This window comes from Apteryx rowi, unplaced genomic scaffold (assembly GCF_003343035.1).
Source record: "Apteryx rowi isolate R43461 unplaced genomic scaffold, aptRow1 scaffold_347, whole genome shotgun sequence".
Lineage (NCBI taxonomy): Eukaryota > Metazoa > Chordata > Aves > Apterygiformes > Apterygidae > Apteryx > Apteryx rowi.
The window spans coordinates 249,727-274,020 of NW_020449941.1; the positions used below are offsets into that span (position 1 = coordinate 249,727).

Genomic DNA, 24,294 nt, shown 5'->3' on the forward strand with positions numbered 1-24,294 from the left:
GGCTGTAATGCAGGGGACAAAAGGGAGACACTATGTTCTGAGACATCCAAATTTAACTCAGTTTCCATGGCTAATTGGGAASATACTCAATCCCCTGAGTATGCACAAAACTTACATTTCCTGTGATTCTACTGATACAGTCAAGTCCTGTTGGGGCGACTGTACAAAAGAGCTCTTGTCACAATAGAGTGAAAGTGTGTGTTTTCTTTGTTTCATTGTCAGCTGAACAGAGAGCGACAGCATGACCTTTGCCAGAAGCAATTGGTATTCATAAAGTGGAGAATACATGGGAGACACTTTTGTTTTCTCTTTCTTTTTTTTAGATATGAAATCTGATTACTATTTTTCCTATCTTTGATAGCTAAACTCCCACAGATATCAATAGCTGCTGCAATCTGCCTTGTGCATTGACAAGCAGAGACTATGAAGAAGATGGAAAAAAGAGGAATTTTTTTTTAAATTTATTAGCCCCTAGATTTCATTTTTTCCTAGGATTCAAAGGGGTGGTGTTGGAGGTGGGTTATACAGTACATCAGAAATTTGACCTTTGTACATATCCTCCTTTTCATCAAGGGGATTGATGAGAGACTGAAAACAAAAACAAACAAAAAAAACCTCATGAAAACATACTTTCTGCTGTGGGGGAAAAAAACAACCTCAAACCAGTAACAAGGCAAATAAAAAAATCATCAAATCCCAACCAAAAGTCCACTCAACAAAAGGTATTATTATTTTTCCAGATGTCACTGTTAACACCATGATATTAAGCTTAACATTTGCTCTGATCTGTCCCTCTGGATGCCCTGTCTGCACTTTTGAGAATGTCACTTGCAATAACAGCCAGAGACATCCTAGCACCAGTCTTATATCCACAGAAGTGTATTTCTGAGGTTAAAAGAAGAGGGTGGAAAAAAACCCAAACCCTTCAAAATTAGATTTGTGCTGTTAAACCCATTTTACCTTCCTTGTTTAATCTTGTTTGACGGTTCACCAAGAGGCTGAGAAACTTTTGGAAAGCAATGCTAAATACAACTAGAAAATTCCTTGAAACATTCACGCATGGTTTAGCTGGGGCCGGACATGAAAGGTGCCATACGTGCCTATTCACATTTCATGACCTTCTTCCTCTTTATCCCCATTACTTATTTATTTACCTATCTTTTTGGCCATTATGATTGAGAATGTTCCCACCCCTCTCTTTTCAAATGCATGGCCCTGCAGCAAACCATGCTTTATCACACATGAGGCGAGAAGAGAGAGGGAGACACTGGTATTTACACTGTGCTTTCCATTACCCATTCTGAGCTCCCAAAAGTTCCTTTTGCCCCTATTAGGTCATTGTCATCATACTGCAAAAGCATGCCGTTCACAGAGAGGCTCCTCTTTGTCCAAATGTTTGTTATCTTTTTTGGGTAGGTGCAACACTGAGATGTGGCAAAGTCCCCCATGTCAAAAGAATGGCTGCGTTTAGTTTTGCCCTCCAGAGGCAATGTGAGGAGGCTGCGAAATTTGGACTCCGCTTGGCCCAGCAGTGGCTCTTTGTCCGAGTGGCGGGCCACTGTGGAAGTTCTGGAGTCTGTTGCATCCTCCTTTTTCTGACATTTCAGTTCCAGGGAGGCAAAAGCTCCCATTAGCCGGTCAATATTGTGTTTTGACCTAGAGGGGGGCCTCCACTTACTGGACAATGTGCCCTGTTCACTTTGGAGGCTATAGTCATCACAGTCGCGGCTATTCGCGGAGCTGGAGGAAGAGGAGATACTGCTCCGCATGGACTCACAGTTAAACTCCATAAGTTCATTTCTCACCACCACTTTGGGGTTGACTTGGGGCAGGACTCCATTCTGAACTGGTTGTGCTCCATTTGTTTGTGAGTAGACGTTGCTGACGTTGGACATCTTCCCCTGTGAATTGTTGCAGACCTTGTAGCGGACCATGAGTATAATAATGAACACCAATAAAGTTGCCACAATGATGCCTCCAATGATCAGAATCATGGTCCCACCCAGGAACTGGCTGTGGATGGACTGGCACTGAGGATAGTCTTCTTTGGTGAAGAACTGGGCACATCCCACAATGTTGGTGGCAGTAAGGGTCGTAGCTGTGTCATCCCACATTGCCAGGACACAGAGGTCATAGCCTGTCCCAGAAACAAGGTTGTTTACCACAAAGGCTTTGTTTGTAGCAGGAATCATCCTTTAAAAAGAGAGAGAGAGAGAGAGAGAAAGAATAAAATAGGTTACTCTTGACACTAAGGGAATAGACAGGAGGGCAGACATAAGAACAATGTGGTGTTTACTGTGCTGGGTGCTGGCAGAGATGAGCCAGAGTTATGAAGTTCAAACATATGTTCGAACTTCCCAATCCCTGTGGGTCCAGTATCCCAGCATTTAGCAATGCACAAGTTTTCAGGGCCATCTCTCTAATATGCAATAAAGGGTAAAAAAGAAAAAGAAAAAGCAGACCAAACTAGTCTGTTTTTTTTTTTCTCCTCACCTGCATCTGTCCTAATCTTAAATATACCTAAACCTGAACAAATAATTCAGAACAAAAATACCTGCCTGCAACAAGCAGTTCTTTCTGAGCATGCAAATGATCCTTGCCTTTGCTGAGTCTGAACCTGGCAGCCGTGACATTGCTTCATGGGTGCCTGAACATTTACTTTGTAACATCAGCAGGTTGCTTACCTTGTTAAGACAAGAGGCTACATTCAGGCTGCACATTTCCTGAAAATGCATGGCAGGCAGCCACCTCTCTCTCTTTCCCTGCTCCCCACCTCCTTTCCCCATCCTCCTACTCCCCGCTATGGAAAATGGCTCCTAGAAATGCAGATATCTACTTTGCCAGAGATTTCTCCTTGCAATCATCTTCCTCTATTTGAGTCAAAAAGAAATACTGGCATTGGCACTATGAGCTATGGAAGTGAGAGGAGAGGTAGGAAGATGCAAGTTTTTGGGTTTTTTTAACCTACTCAAAACAAAACCTAATTACAGCAAACTAATAGATAGACCCAAGCTGTACTCCAGGTTTGGTCATTTATGAGTGTTACTCTTTGCTGCCACAAAACTTAAGCAGTCATTTGCACCCATGCAARGTTAGAGCATCGCTAGCATTCAAACTTATCAGATGGTAATGAACATGGTCTACCCCCACTTCACACTGGTGAAAACTGCAGCACAATAGTCAGGGCAGTGGCAAATCTCAGATTTAGTGCCTGGTGGGAGGCTAAGAATACAACCAAAGAGGTATCCTGTACATTTTTCTCTTTACCTCTCCATAATAATGGGTTTGAGTGAGAGAAAAAAGTTGAAATGAAAAAAGGAGCCCATTCTTACTTAGAACTACAGCTCTTTAGCATCAACAGCAAAGCAGCCCTCGAGGCACTTACACCACGGAGGAAAATGGTGTGAGTGCAAAGAGGAAGGCAAGGCCTGGCTAGAGGAAAACAGCATACTCTGCATGGGAGTGTCTGGCTTTCTTAGCCTCAAATAGCTATTGCAGTTAGCATAAATTACAGCACTCCAGAGGCCTTTCTGTGCAGTGGAAGGGAATGTGCCTGCACAGAGAAGCAGCAACATCAGGGCACTGCAAAGATGAGCTTCTGATCATCTTTGCATTTATGCGTTCACGCACACTTACACGCCCCTTCAGTGTGGCCACAGGCAAGGATGTGGCTCCTTTTTAAAAAGCAAACAAACAAACAAAAGAATTTTGTAAATAAAAGAAGTATCAGTGAGAGACAGCTGGAATAAAAACATCACCTGGTAGGTTTACTCAATGTTATATTTGAGATCTGTGGCACATTTATCATTGTAATAGAGCCATTCTGCACAAACACAGATGAGCTTTTCAGAATGAGCTGAGATCACAGAAAGCAGCCCTCCTGGAAAGCTCCAGATACATTTGCTAAAACAGTTGTTTATGGTCAAAATGGTTGTTCTGGAGTTATTTCGAATTGTTCTCCCCTCGCTGTGGCTCTTAGGACAACACACCTCCAGCCACTGTGGCTGGGGCAATGCTTGTCCTCTACTGAACTGTTCAACAAACTGTTTTGTACTGTCAGCATAACTAGTAGCCACAGAGTCTGGTACTGATTGTTCCTGTTGACTATTACTATATTTCTCCTTGCCTGAACTCTGTCCTAGCCATTACTGTAATTCACAAACTATTCTCCCATCTGTAAATAAGTGGGCCAGTGGGTTGGCAGTTATGACTCTATTTCTAGCTGGTATATGCTCTCACTTTTTCCAGCCTTTCTGTAAGCAGGGACATACTGAAAGCTTCAGAGGAAGGCCTGGTGTTGACTGAAATATCTCTGCCCTTGTTAGTGGTGTTGTCCCCCCACCAGATGATTCCCTCAGCTCTCCCATGTCCTGCAGATTGCAGGACCCCACTGTTTCCTGCAGGTCACTCATCCCTTGCTTTACGCCACTCTGAGGAGTGGAAAAGTTTTTCTTCTTTCTTTCCTTCCTTGCATAGGCTTCATATAGTCCCCATCCTGCCAAGGGGACTTCATATGCACACATCAAGAATGATATATGGAATAACAGAATCCTATCAATTCTCACATATACAGCTATATCTCATTTATTAACAGTGCTACTGACTGCTTCATATCTCGTGCTGTGCTACCTGATGCTATATTCCACATTCCACTATCACTCTGATCCACATGCTTAAAAAAGATCTGCAGCGCTTAAGTCTTTTAGAAGTTCTTTCACTATGAAACTCCGGTAAAAACAGGTACCACTGTTAGAAGAGAGAATAGTCAACCCCACAAAAAGGAGCCTAGGACTTTGGTCATAACTCTCAAAAAACAGAGCTATAGCACTATCAGTTAGAACAGTTCCTCTTGCCTTGCACCAGTGAAACACAGAGGTATCCTTATATTGTCTCCAAGCAAGCAGCAAATAACTGGGTTTACCTAATATGTAGCTTTACACATATCTTATGCACATAGAAATACAATAGTTCAGCCTAATGTACCATGCCAATTTATATAGTAAAGTATCAGTAAACACTGATAGCTTCAATTATTTACAACTTGTTCTCTTCAAATATAGAATACACATAGTCTTTCAAGGAAATATAACTGCCTGGAATATTTCAAGGGCTGGCAATCAGTGAGAGTGACACTGTAAGGCCAGTGCATTTTTGAAAATATGGCAGTGATGCAATGATGAGTCCTAAAGCCTGGCCAAGTTAACAGTTTTGATACTTGCCATAAAAGCTCCTCTTAGCCTTCGAAAGAAACTGAGTGATTTCTAAACTCAGTCAGTCCTGGCAGCTACAGCTGTGGTAGTACTGGGACTAATAATAGGTTTATAATGGAACACAGTTGCAATCCCAATATGGAAAAAGCAATCAACTCTCCATATACATCTACAACGAAGAATTTTGGATGGTTCTATAAATAAACTTCAAATGTTCTTGTAAAATATTCAAATTAATGTTATTGTAAAAGAACAGCTGAGCATAGGCATAAGCACCAAGTTCAAGAATACTAGGAGTTAAGTAACTAATCTCAGAAACAGCTTTCTAGCTTCTAGGGAAGATGATCTTGTTTTGATGAAGTTGCCAAATTGTAAGAGTATTTTGTGACTCTCTCCCAGCTTGAACCCACCCTTCCCAAACCTACTGCCAGTCAGCTATGATGGATGACAACTCGTAACATTCCCCACACCTAAAATCAATGAAGACACATTTTCACTCTGGGATACTGATGACTCTTTGATTATCCCCAGCGTAGGTAGCTGCAAGATGCCACTTCAATCTTTGGTTTACTCCAACCCAGGGGGAGGCTTTTCATAGATGCTCTGTACTTTACCACCATTAATCATGGAGGACCATTCTCTGCCATTTGGACTCAATAACTAGGAGTTGGGAGAAAACCAAAAGGAGTCTTTAAAATTGTGGCTGGTCAGCTCCCCCAAGAGTTTGTTCAGTCGACTTGTGGGCTAAACACAGAAAGTTGAGTTCAGGTAGTAAGAACCTATTGTCTGGTTCATTGGAGAAGATCAAAAACAGCTTTTGAAAGCTGAGAGCTTTTGAACTCAGAAGATCATTGTGCTCACAATGCTCACAGTCCTCAGATACCAAACCTATTGGATTGTACCAATATCTTGAAGCAAGGAGCCTGATATTGTTCATACGCTCTTCAAGGCAGTGTGATCTTGCAGAGCTGTTTCTTATCACAGAACTGGAGCAGAGACCTCAATTACACATAGCCTTATTTAGGAAAAAAAGAGAAACGGCTGACTAACTGCATGAGGAAATCAACAAGCAAAACACTTGCTTAATTTTAATCTGAGATTACTAGGATAGCTTTTAATGTGCACAGTTTAAGGAGCACAAGAATTGTAAGCATTGGAAAAGATTACTCAAGGGAAAGAAAACAAATACTCAAGCATAAGTGTAGTGACATTTCACAGCAGAGGATCTAAAAACAACCTTACCTCTACATATAGATAGACAATCCACTTAACAAAGGGGTATTTAAAACCTAATTAGAACAACAACAAATTTGAAAAGCCTCATGARTCTTAAATCTCTTCTTTCTGAAATTTCACTGTGGTCCAGACACATATGACACAGTAATTTCTGTCTTTTGCCTCTATTTTATTTTTCTTGGGGCAGGAAGAGCAAGCAAATTTCCCCCATGCTGATGCTGGGATTTTGTTATCTGATTCTTAAGGTAGTTGCTGAACCATATCAGTGAAGATCAAAATAACTCAAGGAAAACCATTCATATAAGAACATGGTCTGACTTCTTTGAAAATCTTGCCTCTAAGGAATGAAATGAACATGGGTGTCCTAAAACTGACCTTCTTAATTTACAAAAAAAAAAAATCCTCTTATCTCACAGGCACAATGACATCACTTACTGAAAGAGGAGGGGAGCTACTGGCTGGGACTGGGGCATAGCAAAAGTGCCTGAAATGGAATAGCAGTAGATGATCCTGTAAGAATTTACATGTGATGAAGAGCTATGAGTATGAGATGACAATTTGCAGGGCTTTTGCAAACAATACTTTCCCTTCAATACATGGAGATTTATGTCTCATTTTCTGGAAGCACCAAAGTGAGACTGTAAGATCTGTTTTTTAAAAAGGAAGCATAGTTTTAGCACCCTTCTCGAATTCAACTCTATTTTCTACCCCCAACACTAAAAAGTCCTTGTTGTGTCCTTGAAGACATAACATATGTAAAGCAATTCTGTAATAACTCACTTCAGCTTGTGGCGATATTAAGAAAATTAGAAAATAAATGACTTAGAAATGCAGGAGAAAAAGTTTTGTTGCAGACTTCACTTATAAAACCAGATGCAAGTGCTCACTGAAGCTTGCAGAGAGTGAACTGGGCTGAGAATTTAGGAGACCTGACTTTTATTCCCTACTTTATCAGTTACACTGACATCAGGCTCTACTTTATCAGTAATTCTCAGTTCCTGAGAAATCATTTTGTTGTGCTGTAAGTCTCCTCATTTATAAAAAGGGGATAATGCCAGCAATTTCCTTTCAAAAGATGCCTGTAGTATATGGAAGGAAATAGTAGATATTATGATTAGACTGTAATATACAAATGGGTTCTTTTCTTCTTTGTAGCATTGGGGATCAGCGAGAGCGAACTGCTGGTTAATACTGTGGTTATGCAAAACTGACAAATTAGAGAAAAGACAGATCAGGCTAATTGGCTAGGAAATTCTGTTCCTTTTCTCCATCATACGAGGGGTATGATACCATCTGGTCTTTGCTTGAAACTGGCTGCTTTAATGAGAGGACTGGCCAGGAGCTTTCAAGGTAATTCCTTTGGGAAGGCACTTGCATCTCCCCAGAGTCAGTTTTATGCTTACTCACTAGATTATGTTGCTTCTCTCATGGCCCTTTTTTGTATTATCCAGGGCCATACATTATCTATATTGCAACAATTTCTCTTTTTCAACTGAAAAGCATTTCAAACTGAAAGTCATGCTAATTTATTAAGTGCGTGTATCTGTAAAAAAGCCCGATTGCTAGGGCATAAACTTGCTGTGCCTAAACTGCTCTACCCAAATCCTTCATGTAGGTTCTACAGTATAGATGATGGGGTTCTGGTGCATGGGAATGTTTCTGGGCACTCTTTAATTTATTAATGCAGCTGTAGCCTGTACACTCAATGCAAAGTAAATGTTTCCAGTATTAAATATTGTCACCATGAACTACAAGTTTGTAATGGAGAGGGGAAAAGGAAGGGGAAGAGGGATGGCAGTGAGAAATGGCTACGGTTCTGTAAAATCTTATCCTGGTTATTTAGCACACTAACTTCCCTGTATAGAAATCCCTTACTGCGATAATATCAATCTCACTGCACCTTCCTAATCTTAAATTATCTCAAACACACAATTGCATTCACATAAGAAGTGCAAAATACCACCATCGATGATCTCAGAATTAAAAATTGATCCAAAAACGTTTAATACTGGAATCTGATGAATTTTGATTTTCCAGGGAAAATCTCAAGCTTAAATTAAAATCTCAAGTTAATTTAGTTCATCAGTAACTTCATCCTCTATTTTTTATTTATTTTATTTTTTTCCAACTCAACAGGTAATTCTTAAAGAATGATAATGCCGGCTAGGTCTCCTTGAAAGCACTGTAGAAAGGTCTGGTAGGGACCTGCTCCATCTTTCAGGTGGAGTGCCCACTTTCGGTCCCAGTGGGATTAAAGTGGGATGGTAGAGAATGGGAGGGAGGAAGTATCAAAAGTGACATACTGAACAGAGACTGGCTAAAGAGTCAGTGAGAAGAGTGGGAAATCAGAGGATGGACTTCATCGCTGGCAGAAATAACACATAAAAGACCCTTAAATCCTGGTGAATGTAACTTAGTGGCACACAGATCTKGCTTCTGAAAAATAGAGATAATAATGAGGTGTTATTTCAGGGATGACAGCTAAGGAAAGAAAGAATATCAGGCTGACATGAGCGAGTATGCAAGAAGAAAAGAGGATGATGAAAGTTGGTGGCTCTGGCAGTGTCAGAGCAGTAGAAAACAGGAGAAAGACAAAGGGGCTCAAAGCAGCCATTGGCAGGGCACTATCAGGCATGTGGTGACCATCAAAATGATGGAAGTAGATCAGTAGGCCACTGAATGGTGACCAAGATCACAGAAACAGATCAATACACAGCTGAGTGCAATCAAATGCAGGGGAAGGTCTTTAAGCAGAAAATGAGACAATCAGAAAGATAGTGAAGTGAATTAGAGCAGTAGGAAGAGTTTAGATGGTGGACAGATATTGAGAAGCCTGGAGAAAAGGGCAAAAAAGATCAGAAGAAGACTAGAAGGATCTAAATTGTACTGAAAATGTCACACATGATGTATTGCCCAGGAGCAAAAGCAAGGAATTGATGTATTTGGACTGCACAGCTAGCACTCTTCAGTGATGCCAACTTTTGTGATTTCCTTGAAAGTTTTATGGTATGTAGTGTTGTTGGCATTTTTATTGTTTTTTTTTTCCCCTGAAAGCCCCAGTTCCTGGAGTCACAGAATGAAAACAGAGGCTCAAGTGTTATTAAAAATCAAGTAAACCAACACTGAAGATTAATTTATGACCCTTAAAACTGCAAAAACAACAAAAAAAACCCTTGAAAATATAACTTCAATCATCCCAAAGACTCAGGAATTAAGAAACAAATACATAGTGCCAACTATTCTACCATGTGAAATCTCATAATTGTTTCATGCCTGATTCAAGACTTTTGAATCCGAGAATCTGAAAACGACATAGAGCTACTGTGACTTGCACCTGGAAAAGAGGACAGTTGTATCTGACTACTTCTGGTGTCCTGGGAATGAGACGGTTTTTAGTACTAGCAACATGGCATAATTTCTTTGTCAGTCATGCCAACACAAGAAAATGTCAGATAATACTGGGAGGTAGTCAGGCTTGTTCAGTAAACACTAACCCAACCCAGCATTAATATTTCCCTGCATTTTTTAATTTATCAGGTTTTGTGTCTTTATGACATACAATCATGATTTTGCCTCTTGATGGAACATTTATTATTAAACCCAAATCCCTTCCTGGTTTTCTGAATCTTGTCTCCTCATCACTCATGCATGCAGCTGCCCTTCAGAGAATCTGTCTTGTCAAATGAAACACATACATATTGTTTCATTATTATTTCCTAATTTGCTTACGCTCTTTTCTGCTCACATAGAAAAGTAAGAGGGTGGGGGGAGAAGATAGAGCCAAAAACAATTGATAAATCTGCCATGAAATGGTGGGCCAGGGAGTTACTGATAATGAATATATCTACAGAGCTACAGGGGAAAGAAAAAAAAAATAAAAGCATTGAACTACTACCTCAGAGAATATAAATTTCTGGTGAGATCTATTAGACTTCTGAATGGTGTCCACAGGGGATGCACTAAAGCCATGCAACAGGTTACAGAACAAAGCATAGGCTTCATTATTGCACGAGGCTGAGAAAGAGGCACTGTGGCACAAGGTATTCTGCTTCTCTCCATCACCCATTGCTCTAAGAGGCAATTCTCCTCTCCCTATWATTTCCATCCAGATTCTGGCCTACAGTAGGGATCCACAAACCAGCAGAGCTGGTGAGGCACTTCTGGGTGAATGAAGACCACCAGACTCACTCTGTGATGCCCTGCATCAGGGAAGGTGCTCAGTTCAGCTCTCCAGGTGCAAGCTTCTGTACTGAGGCAACCTCATTTTGGTTAATGTTGGTAAGACAGCACAAAAAGGAGACTTGCAAGTTCCCTGCTCTACACTATCATTTCTTTCACACGGACGTGACAGCAGCAGGCATTTGGTGCCCTGACCATTAACTTTAATCTCCTAAGGGAATACAGACATACCCCATGAACATTTGGCAGCACAAAAGATAAATTACATTCAATCAACCAAAGCTATTCAAATGCACAAAGAACACCTTTCACCTCAATATATCTGGGATACTAACTGCCTCAGAAAAAAATCCTCACACTGATTCAAATCCAACTAAAACATATTTAAGCTCATTAGCAGTATAAATGAAAGCCCACACAGTATTCCTGTTAGTAAATGTGAAGCTGAAGTATTTATAGAAACAATGCATAGCCATACCAATAAATTCACTCTGTATCATATTAATGTAGAGTCAGAGAGCTATCATAATTCTCAGCAGTGTTTTGAAGAGCCAGATTGTAAATCTGAGATTAATCAAAAAATACCTAAAGTCAGTAAGCTATTCTACTGATAGTCACAACAACACATTACAACACAATTTCCAAGGATGAGAACAGATAAAAGTTATGCATGAAAGGTGTGTTCAAGTCTTTGAAGAGTGTGTGTGACCTGGGACGCTGTTCCCAGGGTTTTACAGACAGATAGCCCATCTGCTTGGCTGAAGTGTCATGCTTATTTTCTCTCTCTCTGACCCAAGTAATTTTGAATTTTTTTTTACAGAGCTGAAGAGTTACACCAGAARAGGTCATCTACCATACCAGCATGTAGCAGAGGTTCCTAGAAAAGAAACAATATTATAAATAATGAGCAAATTTAAGAGCTCAGAGGAAATTCATTTGCAAAAGGGATTCTGCTATTTTTCCAGCAGAACACAGCTGTGACAGTCAGCCACATGCTGTCCCTTCTTGCATGTTACAAGCAGAGCTGTCCGCTTACTTCAAGGCAATGAAATCTGTGCAAACGATAATGATAGGATCAAGAAGAGATGACTGGGATCCCATAGTGATTGTCAGCTGTTGACCTTCCTTTTCCATAAGAGTTCAGGTGAGCTGAAGTGAGGAGGAGAAGGATTTTGGGTGACTACTAGCAGCTTCTTCCAGGCTTACTATGCGGGCACTTGGTGCTAGCTTGCAACTCACATATCCTACAGGAACTCCATGCCCTACTACACAGGTTAATTTTATATCTAGAAGGTTGTGCTGGAATGCCACAAACCCCAGGCACTGCTTGAAGTGGTGTTCTGGCATGTTTTGTAATTGACTGGTCAAAATAAACTCCTGCAGGCTGTTCCAGGCTACTCTGTCACAAAGTCTTTTTGTACTGCTCAGAGAAGCTTGGTGCCAGCTAACAGAACAGCTAACAAGATTATTTTAACTATTCCAAATAGCAGAAAGATTCTTACAGATTGAGTCAGAAGTCTCAATATCAATGGAAACTCTGTSTATAAACTGATATACTGGCTTATATACAAATATATCTTAACATCAGTTTAAGACACAGTCTATATGCTATTATACAGTTTAATCATGTCTCATGTAAACATTCCACCAAAGTTCCCTTGGGCCCTGCTAACACTTCAGTAACTCAACTTGTGGATAAACTAAAGAAATCAGGAATGGTCTTCTCCCAGAATCCTGAAAACCTCTCTCACTAGGAAGCTGAAAGAATGAGTTTTAATATCAGTTGAGAGGCTGAGAGAACTGCATTTGCCAATTCTCCAAAAATGAGCCAAAGAAATGTCATCTCACCAAAGATACTGTCAGAGTATATACGTATATTCAGAGAAGAACATAGTCACAATTTAGCGATATGAAAGGGGACTTACTTGAAGAGATTTTTACCAGCACAGGAAGGTTGAAAAGCAAGCAGAGATCTGAGGAAAACTGAAAGATTGGGATCCAGCCCTCTAGCCCCTCAGCAAACATTTGAAATATCTTTTGTTATGTAAAATAGATACATCAGAATTGCTTGCTTCTTGTAAATTAGGAAAATTTATTGAAAAATAATAAAGGACGGTTTAAATAACAAACCTTTTATGTCAACCATCAAGCTTTTTGTTTCTGAATTAGAAGAGGGAGGAAATCTTTTGCAACAAAAAAACCTGCAAAATATGCACAGCAATGCACAAGGTAAAAAGAACCAAGATGATTCAGAGTGACTTTTACAATAACATTACGAGAAGAATATCTTTTCACTTGAAGAATGAGAACATAGGGTGTAAAAATCACTAAGGGTCAAAAGCATTGTCTCCTGGCAGGGGTGGGGGGTGGGGAGTATGGGTGAGAGACATAGACATGTAATAAAGACACTTCCTAAAGGAGAGGTTTGACATTGTGTCATTTTCTGGGTATTACAGGAAAGCAAAAGAAAAGGAAGGCTGGAAGGACTAGATAGGCTAGAAAGACATGAAGGCATATAGAATTTAGGAACTCTCTGAAAGAGACCAGAACATAGTTACATACTTTAAGTTTGTGACACCAAAATTAGATAAAAGCGTTTCTCTGCAACCAGAGACACCCTGCTTCTTTCAAAGCTGAGGCTGGACTGAAGGGATACGCTGTGAAGAGGGACAAACACATCACTCAGTGAAAAGGAAGCTAAAATCCATCCAAGTCAGAAAACAGGCTTTCGTTTATAATGACCTCAGGAGGAAGAACAGAAGTTAATGGTAGATTCCACTAGTAGCACGATATCTTTCTAGAGGGACCTTGACAGGCTGGGGAAATGGGCAGAAAGGAACCTCATGAAGTTCAACACAGGGAATTGCAAAGTCCTGCACCTAGGGAAGAATAACTTCATGCACCAATACAGGCTGGGAGCCAACCGGCTGGAGAGCAGCTTGGCAGAAAAGGACCTGAGGGTCCTGGCGGGCAAAAGAAGATGGGGTCAGACTCTTCTCAGTGGTGTTCGTGACTGGAYGCGAGGCAATGGGCACAAACTGAAACACAGGAAATTCCAGCTGAACACAAGAAAACACTTCTTTACTGTGAGGGTGGTTGAACACTGGAACAAGTTGCCCAGAGAGGTTGTGGAGTCTCCATCCCTGAAGATATTCAAAACCCAACTGGACACGGTCCTGGGCAACCTGCTCTAGCTGATCCTACTTGAGCAGGGGTGTTGGACCAGATGATCTCCAGAGACCCCTGCCAACACCAGCTATATTGTAATTCTGTGATTCTGGCCTAGAATTATGTTTCTCTCCTTAAGGGTCTTAGACAAGTGTCACAGATTTCTAGTACATGAACGAAGTGTACTAGAAAGTAGTTCACTAGTGTTCTTTACATGCTACAAATGAGACATAGAAAACTGACAAAAGTTGCCAAGAGTCATCTCATAGGCTAACAGCAATGCCCGAAAGTGAAGGTAAGCACTCCAGAATACCAGGCAGCAGGTCCTAACAGTGAACCTATTGCAGAGAAAAAAGCATAGGCAATATTAATTGGATTTTCTTCTTCCAGCTACTAGCATATACTTTTGAAAATATATATTTGGCCCTCCTTGTGTTTCCTATCACTCACAGAAAGCAGAAACAGTTGGAGTGGAACTATATCCTACTTTTCAGCAAGGTGACATACTAAAAGGTAAGGTTACTAATAGAAGACTGCTCAGACTTTATTTCTCCCCTTTATTTCAGAGAACCACAACTGACCTGTGTAGGTTTGATGGTATGAYGCTAAAAAGAGACTAAATCATGTTTTAACCTCTCCAATTAATTAAAGCTTTACCTGGGTCATGAGATTTACCCATGAGATTTAGAGCTTAAGTTACACAGTTTTGCTGAATATGGTTTTAGGATCAAATGGACTCAGACAATGCACAACTCACCAGCAAGTGAGTTTTTGCATGAAAACCAGTCACAACTCATGCTAGGCATGCCATCAGTCTGTGGATATCCCTACATCCAGATATGGTATGTCTGTTACTTATTTACCATGACTGATTATTAGTTATCGTGCCTAAGGTACTCACAATCACAGATATTTCATTGTCCGCCAGTAGAATGAAAGTCAAAGGAGCTTCTGCACATTACAGGCATCCTTTTGAAGTCATTACAGATAATGGAGAACAGTTTGTGAATAATTTCTTTGAAGAAATATTGAAACAGGTAAGACCTCCCTGCACTACTGAAAGAGTAGTGAAAGAATGGACTTTTTAATCTTTGCTTGAAAAACTTTCAAAGCAGTGAGCAATGAAGGAAAAGACTGGCAGACTGCTCTGCTCTGCAGACTTTCAAGTATAAAGGCTGCAAAACTATCTCTTCTTCACTCTGGAAAATCTTCCCTGAGCTTCCCTGTTGTAACTCCAGATAGCATAAGTAAGAAGGACATGCAAAAATGACACTGAAAGTTAAAAAAGGAGAGTATGGAATAAAATGCAAATCAAATACACAGTGATACTAAACCCACAACTTTTGCCCACTTGGAGAATACAGACTTGTTTGTCATCTCTCCTATCAGAGAAGGGAATGCTGTTCTCATCCTGTCAAAATGAGCAATAATAAAAATTTGCCAAATGTTCATTGATCTTTAGGAGAAAAATGGATGGATTGAACCTTGATTCATAATATCGAGCAGTATCAAAACCTGAGTGTGACCCTTCTGAAAAGACTAAGAAATATAAAGCCAGGATCTATCATTCCTAGAAAGGAAGGGAAAATAAATACTCTAAGAAAACATCACTCCATAAAAATCCAAGATCCCCAGCTTCTTGGAGAACACAGCCAGCACTGCATTCTAAGGTATGCTAGTTCTATGATTTCCTGTACGTATACTTGTCATAAGTGCTATCAATAAGGGCTTTTTACTCATCATTTCTAATAGCCAACGTAATCCTCCAGAGGAAGGTTAAATACATCCTTCCTTAACCACTACATGGGCTAAAGGGCTTCCTTACAATCTGCAGTCAAGGAAGAAAGAACTTTTGTTGCTCTTACTAAAGCATCTTCCCTTGTTTTCTCAATAAATAAGCACACCAGAAGTATGGGAGTGCAGCTCAGCTTGTATGAGCAAGAGAATAAGGTAGGCAGGAACTTTATTCTCTTGTGGAGCCCTGTGAAGGGATTGCTTCACGTGGTAATACTGCTGATTTTGGCTTCCCTAAAGTGAACTGGACTGGAAAAAGTCCTAAAATTGCCTCTGCACCACCGAATACATAGCTACTTGGCTCTGAGTTCTCTTTTCCAAATCATGAGTCCTCTTTCTAGGTTACTCTGAGACTGTGCTGTTCATGTGATGTATGGAGCTTGGCTAGGAACTACCCTCAGTCTGTGGCTGGATCTAAGCAAAGCAGTGTCTGTCTTTTTGCTTAAGGAGAAAATGAGGGTTAAACTTGAGGCAGAATCTTTCACTGTGACTGATGAAATGACCTTTCCTACCTTCTTGCTCAGGAAGTCTTCCAGCTTTGGAGTGTGGGGAGTTATTTTTCTGAAAGTTTAATTAGTCCTTCCTTGTTTCTCTGCCTCATCAAAACGACAGCAAGAGGAAGAATCACCAGCAGAAAAAATGACGCTGGTAAAACTGCTGAACAACAACTCTGACTAAACAAGGGTAGAGGATGTGGCCTGTCCCAAGGTGTCTCTAGGTAGAATACTTGTATTTCCCCCAAAACAATGCAGCAAAGGAAGCAGAATGGGAATTTTTGCTTGGAATGGGAAGATAAGAGCTGTCTCTTCTACTCACAGTCTGCTTGGGACCAGCCTTTGATCATGACTGAGCCTTTGTTTCCACCATCCTTGGAGGTAGCTCGGACAGGGTGCATGCCTGTCTTATTCCTGATGCTTTCGCAAGTAGATTGTACAGGTGAGAAAAATCCTATGACCAAGCACTGCTAAGTCTTTGTATCTGTTTTAGAGTTCAGGATTCTTTGCAGAAGAGAGATTTAGGGTGCAGTCCTTTGCTGGACATGTGCATGTCATCTTTGCAGGTGTGTATTTGTACTCTTCCCCTACACTGAGTGAGAATCTTTTTCCCTAGACCTGACTTTGGAAATATTGGCCCTGCTGTGACACTGCCAACAATTGTTTGGTGGCAGGAAAGGATCACATTCAGGGATGAAATGGAGACAGCTCAAGCACTGCAGTAAACTTCTACTAGCCACTGCTTTTCACACAACTTTTAGAGAAGTTACTATCTGATGTGTCTTGTGGGTGGATTATAATTAACTTATCTCAGCCAACAGAAACTACAGACTGAGCCAAATGATTCCCCACAATGTGTGTGCTTCTCTCTTCCACATTAGCYTAACTATAAGGCACAAGCCAAAGACTGAGTTTAGTTCTAAATTCATGTAACTATGCACCTAATGAAGGTATAATTCTGACTCACAGTGATTAAATTTCAGTGAAATATTAAAGGATGCTTAATTGGTTTTAGCACCTCAGCAGTAGAAAAGAATTTATTCTGTCATGACTAAACTTCATAACCATGTTTCAGAAAATTAGTTGCTTTTTAATGACTGTGCTGGCAACTTTTTGCAGTGCCATRGAAAAGGTGAATAAACATAAAAGTTCTTATAGTCACAGGTGTAATTTCCAGTCTCATAGTGTAAATACACAGTGACCTACCACAGGGTAGCAACTCACCTAGCTCTTGTTTTCTCCTATACACTCTGCACTTGTCTGTGGATACTGGCCCTTTTATTCTCCAAAGAGCCCCAGAGCATTCATACACATATTTCTGAATCTGCCAATATTTGGAACTTTTTTAACTTGGTCTGGAGTGAATCACTCTGCTCTCCCTCCAGCATGAAGAGAAGTGCAATTGCTGCTCCTGAACATATGGTACAGCCTAAGAAAAGGGTAATCATGTAGGAGTATATCCGTATGGATCACTTACCACACAGTCTCCACCGGAGAATTCTAAGAGATAGCATCTCTTTTTCTTTCTCAAAATGTTTGTGTTCAAAATTTTCTGTCTACTGTGTTCCAGCATGCTCATGGTTCCTCAAGAGAGGAAAGCCCACTCCCATTACAAGCAACCTTTTACCATTCTACTGCCAGGGACTAGTTATACCAGTTGCTAAAGAAAACATACAAAAATTATCCTCCTTTCTGTATTCATCATCCTAGATTTGTCCAGAGTCATTTCCCATAAGAATGAGATTTTCAGATACTGAAGTAGCTGGTGAAATGTTAATGAATATGTTTGTCTCTGAAGAGAGCAACTTGTAATCACTTGAAATGGAGATTTTCAAAGTTACAAATTTCTACACTGTTCTCAGCTTGAGAGATAATGTGGGCATGATGTTTGCTCCCAGAACAAGCTTCTCAAATTACAAGATTTGTTTCCCTCAAGAACCTATAAATGTCRTCTGGGAGACCTAGGTGATGGGAAAAAAGGATCACCATTTCGCAGGAATTCAGAGCAGTTTTATGCAAATACTTTGAGGACCTCAAAATGCTGTAATCAATATCCAAAATTATCCACTTAGAATAGTCTCTAATGGAAACCCTTTATAAAAATCAAGAGATAGCTACCCTAARTTGAGGGATCACCTGGCTCTATTCTTGGGTACCGGACAAACAAGTGGATTTGGCTGATAGGATGTTTCTATGCATTGGATAACATAGATGTAAGGCTTGCTAGAGCAATCGCTACTGCAGGTGCTCACACAAAAGTTTACTATGGCATGACAAAAGAAGGTCTAGCTAACAAATCTGACTAATACACGAATCCCCTACCTGAGCAGAAATTGCAAGGTTGATGATGGCTGATATCAAGTGTGCATCCTTTTCAGGATGGGAGGAAGAAAAACTTGCTATAGATATAGGATGACTCAGATAAAGTATATAGGACAGTATGGCCATAAAACATGATCCAGATAAAATGCAAATATATCAGTTGTTTTTCACCATGGTATAAATGAGAGTAGAGGCACAGAAATGAACACAGTAGTCTCAGGGAGCCTTTTGGCATTGAGATTGTTCACTCAGCCACCAGCACACTATGCCGTAACTCTTTCTCCAATGTTTATAAGCAGAGCTGTTTTAGGGTTATGCTTATGCTCATTAAACCTGGACAAACCTGTACTGCTGGACTGAGTCTGTTGTTATTTTTTAAAAGAAATCTGATACTGCAGTCTTTCAACTGCAGCCCTGCTGGCACTGCAGTACTTGAGACCTTGACACTGATATATCAATAACACCAGCAGAAGCAGCAAAGAGGAAGACACTGATGAATGAGTCTGGTGACCACTAACCATCCCAGACAACAACACAGCTAAAAAGACAGGTCTAGACCAGCCCCCTTCCACAGTGACTGATGGCACAGAGGGAAGGCTGAAAGGCAGAGATGTGTCTGCAGTGTTCAAAAGATCTTTGCATACAACTGTCCAAGGGACTGACTGGCAAAAAGCATCCCCAACCAAGAAAGTGCAGATTTTCATAATTTTCCCTCTCAGTGGCAGCCCAGAGCTGTAACTCCGATTCATAATTCACTCTTCTCAGTTTACACACAAGTAGAAATATCCCATGCAAGCTGAATCTTGCTAAGATGAAATCCATTGAAAAGATACCAGAGGAACAGGCTAGGTGAAGCTTAATAGTTCATAACTTAATAGCTTATCCAGTGAACAAACGACAATATAGAGACTTTGATCCTGCCAAGTGCTTTCTGCTCCCATGGGAAATTGCTCAGAGTTTGGTAGGATATAACCAGCAGTCTTTGAAATGTGCCTGGTGTTTTCATTAATTCATTACTTGCAGAGCTGTAAGGGGAGGGCTGATACTTAAAGACATGCACTGACTGAAAGTTTGACAGCCTTCTACGGTGTCAGTTACAAAGAGTCTGCTTAGTTGTCAAGGAAGGCAAGGCCACGTAATACCTATTTTTGATAAGGCCTAAGAAGATCCATTCAGCGTAACTGCTGTGACATAACTGTCAGTTAAAGTAATAGTTATTCATATTCACAAAAGGTAAAGCAATTGCAATTTTAATGTATACAATTGTAGTCACGTACRCTGAGTTTAACTGAACCTATTGACTTTACTGGAAGATTTGATTGGCAGTTTGACTGCTTTTACATTTTTGCCTTTATAGGTGGCTGGTTCACAAATGTTAAGAGCAGTATGGATGGTTGTGCACATCTAGTCTGACCTTTTGGACAGCATTGTCCATCATAGGCTTGGAAGTTTTATCCAGGGATTCTTCCACTGAGCCACAGCACACTGGTTTAAAAAGACACCTAATCTTAAGGATTCCTCAGGGAATCAGTAGCCCCATCTTCTTCTACTGGCTAATACTGCAAGGTTAAAATCTTGCAACTCATTTCCAATTTTTAGCTCCAGGCTGAGAAACATAAACACTGATTTATGTACCTGCATATAAAGCCAGACCAATAAGCTAATAACGGATGTTGAGACAGGGTGACAAAGCCAAAAAGGTGTTTTTTTTCTTTTGGGAGAGTCAGAGGGTAGTATGGACGTGCATACTTGGGGGAGGAAGGCAGGGATTTGCTGAGATTTGGAAGACAGTGTCATGGGTGATGGATGGCCTGTTAACAGCTAAGATGGCTGGCTAAACAGCCTGTGGCACCTCATAAAATAGTTGAAGGATAGACTTGAGAAAACCCAAGTAGACACAAGCAATCTGTACCAGGACAAAGTGAACATGAAGAAGAATATTCAGAGATTACTTGAGGGAAAAAGTACTAGGACAAGTGGTTGAAATCGAAGGGGATGCACCGGGTAAAGTGGAAAACTAAGCCATTAAACACGTAAGAGGAAAGAGAAGGATGTCCCACGTATTTAAAGCCAGTTCTGGTGTGCCCAGACACAGGTCATTTATTTTGTAGTCAGTCACTTAAAATGTACCTGTGGCTGTGATGTACTTTTATGTGTTATTATTATATTAAGAGACACACTGAAATAACATTTAGAAGCTTCAGCTGAGGGCCACAGGATCACATAAATACATAACAACATAAAACCAGTGTCTTTGCATTTAACATGTTAGTTGAAAAGTTTCTATAGTAATACTCAGTTCTAAGGTGTCTCTATCATCATTTTGATCATCATGAACTCAGTGGGGGGAAGCCAGTATCACTCAGCCTAAGGGTTTTGTGCAGTAGATTTTTAATGCTTTCATGATAAGGCATTTTCAAAGTTTTTGCTGCCTAGACGAAATAAAGATGACCTTTATGCTTTACTTTTCTCTATTCAAGGTCAACAGCGGTTCTGTGATCTACTGACAATGGCACATGCTGCCTACTGAGGAAAGGACATCCCATGGCTGTCAGTGATTAATAGTTGTATTTCCTTCTCCCCAGAGCCATAACTCACTCAAAGCTTCAGCATTTGAGAATGACGGAACTTCCCTGGAACAGATAAATCCATAAATCCTCCCCAGCCACCAAAAAATTGCCAGCTCTCTAGGAGTTTCTTCACAAGTCAGGCTATAGTTTTCAGATTAATATGTGCATGTAACAGAAGAGGGGGAAAAAACAGGTCACCAAGAGGAAAAATCAGAGAGGTAATTTAAGGTTACAGTTACTTTCCACACTCTGTTCACTATTGTTCACTTTGCAGGAAGAAAATGTCAGACAGGTGGACATCATGTATTGTCCACAGTACCTGCATCTGCCACAGTAAATTCATTTGCGATTGTGCTGGGAAATATATTCTGAAGCACGGGACTTCTCCCCAAAGCATCCATATAAAAATATCACCAACCAGTCTTCAGAAGCACTGCCTGCAGGAAAAGCGTATCAGTCACATCATTCAGAGTTATATTTGCTGACTTTAGCTACCAAAAGTTTTTATTCCTGATAGCTCTGTAGAACAAACTCATGTATCAGAGAGAGTGGGACTGTGTTTAGGCTAATGTATCATCTACAAATGGCTACTATGCTCCAGTTACAGCATATTTGTTGCAGGCGACATGACAGGAATAAATGTGCTAGCAGGGTTGGGGGGAAAGGCAGCAGAGGGGTCTGTATGGTCTCTGTCTTCTGCATGGGCAGCAAATAGACAGGGCCCTCCAAAGGGAGAGGCAGAAACCTGAATGATGCTCCTATTCAGACTCCATCCTTGGAGGCATTTGTCCCCTACTCCTCTTGAAAATTGAAGTGAAGAGGGACTGGCTTCCTCACTCAGCCACTGAAAGGTCCATCTTCCCAGCTGGCCAAAGCTCAAAATTCACTGGTGCTGAGAGGGAGAGTCCTGTCTCCTGCCTGGCTGCACCAGGAGCTGGCCCTGCTGCCCAGGGGCTGAGGCGAGTCAGGCTCACAGATCCGACTGAAATGTGCTCCCCAAGGTGCCAAAGAGCAGCTGTCACGGAGCTGTTACAGCGTGCTGGAGCTGGCGAGGGAAGGCAGGGGTGGGAGGAGGAAGAGTAACCCTCCTTCAGCAGCCAGGTAGTCTCAGATCAGTTTAAGCTGACTGTGCAATCACAGTCTAAATTAGATGCTGAAGTCAGGTGATACGAAYACCTCTCTTGGGGAGCCAGGCAGTGAGTTTGTGTGGACTGTCAGTCACAAACAACGTTTTTGTAAACAAAACAAAAGGCATGTGAAATTGCCAAAATGCTAAGTGTAGAAACTCTCCGTTAYACACCGTAAGGTTCTGCTTTGAAGTTCACAGTAGAACTTTCATAACAGAAAAATTTCCTGTAGGTCTCAGGAGCTGTAGTTAATTTGCACAAATATTTTAATCAAAACTAAGTAGTTTTATTTGCATTTTTTTTAAAAAGTGTTCATGGATTCAAGAAACAAAAATTTAACCTTTTCAACTATTCAATATCAAAAACTTAGGGAGTTTTTTTTTTACTGTTCGCTTTTCAGTGAAAACCTATAAAAAATAATGGAATAGAACATTATTTCCTAAATATTTTCTTTACCTGTTGTAAAATTTTACTTTACATTTTGAGTGAAGAAGAATTTTAATTTTATAGGAATTTTAGCTATGGCCTAATTTAGCAATGGCCTAATTAAGAAAATCTTGAATATGGCTTTGAGTACTTTCTTCAAAGTTTTGGTGCTTATCCAAATCTGACTGAACGTCAGTGAAATCTCCATAGCTTCTGAGGATGCAAAATAGAACTGGAAACCACTGAAAAAGGCTGTTCTGCTTCTATTCTTGGCCCACTCTATAGCAAGAGAAAGCACCTCATGTTATTCCAGTGCTGGAGCAGAGCAAATACCGAATTCTTAGAGAACTGTTAGTTAACCCATCCTTAAAAGCAATACTGCATTTCTTATCTCTAGGCCCACATGGCAGGTTGCTTCCACTTTTTGATTATCTCAACTGTATTTGCCATTATGTACATGAATGACAGATACACCAGGACCATCCCACACAGACTGACAAATCATGTCCTAAGTATATATTCATCTGCCAGTGTTCAGTAAAATAATGGCATAAAGGCCATCTGGAAATACTGACGTCAGAAGAGAGAGCAAGGATAAGCTTGCCAGTCAGATCATAAAACGTGATCCCAGATGACTTATCTAACATATACATCCCAAACAAAAGAGATCTGCACAGAAATGTCAGAAGTCATACCTGGCATAATTAAACTAATTAGCAAAAAAGCTCACAAAACTTTCAACCTGATTATGCTGAATAGCAAGTAAGCTGAGGACATCTCAATCTGGTCATAAACCCCATTAAAACACAAGTGGAAAAAGGGGATCCAATCCTAACAGAGTCTGTTGGCTGAGTAGAGCCACAAAGGCTCTACTCAGCCTCTTGATTTGTAGCTAAAATCCATGGGTGAATGAAATGAAAGAGAGTAGAGATTGCATTAATCAAAGTTACATTCAGCTTATATTTGGGAAGAGGAAAGGAGGGGAGAAAGATAAAGAATTTTTATTTCTAGTTCCCAGATTGATCCCTCTGCCTTCATGCATGCTTTCTTTGTGGTCATATATATGACCCTTTTCGTACTGTATTTTCCATCTTCATTCCTCTCCCTTTAGCTAAGTGTTATGAAGCTCTGTGCCTTTTTGAACTGGCATTAAGACAACATGTAAGAGACAGCACCCTAGATCAATTGCATGTATGTCACCTGGTTAGTTATGTAGGCACTGCAAAGGAAAAGGACAACACACTGTGCACTCAAAATTGAGCCAAGCATCTGGAAAAGAAGGGGCTTTGCTTTTCATATATGTGCAAAACTTAGCAGGAAGGCTGCAGCTGGGATGGGACAAGTGTGGAATTTATTGCTAGTGTCAGAGAGTGATTGAAAAATGTGACAGCTTCCAGGGCATGAATTGTAGTAGGAGATCTTAGGTTCCTTGAGCTGTAGTGGACTGCTTCGGCATAAGGCAGAGCTGTTCAGTTTCTGTCCAGCAGAGGGATTCATTACTCACACCAAATCATCCTGTCGCTGAGTTAGCTTGTGTAAAGTGCACAAGTATTTTCCATTAGCTCCATGTCTCTTGGTCTTTCAAAGCTATTACAAGAACTAACATTAGATATACCTCACAAAACCATGGTATTCTGAGGGCAAAGGTGRTTGAATACCTCAAATGAAACATATTCTTAGTGTTAAAATAGGGGTTTCTGCTAGACACAAGTTTTTCTTATTTGCTGTCAAGACAAATGAGAATGAAAGTTACAGCTGCAGGCACTCA

At 40.5% G+C, this 24,294-nt stretch overlaps 1 protein-coding gene across 1 annotated transcript in view; it reads right to left on the minus strand.

Annotated features, from left to right (window-relative positions):
• Positions 1-1,274: 1,274 nt before the first annotated feature.
• The window catches only part of LOC112969397 (leucine-rich repeat and fibronectin type-III domain-containing protein 2-like), a 40,506-nt gene continuing 17,486 nt past the window's right edge, over positions 1,275-24,294 (minus strand). Inside the window, exon 2 of the mRNA XM_026072668.1 lies at positions 1,275-2,193. Within this exon, the coding sequence (XP_025928453.1) occupies positions 1,275-2,193 (919 nt within the window). The remainder of the gene's footprint in view (positions 2,194-24,294) is intronic.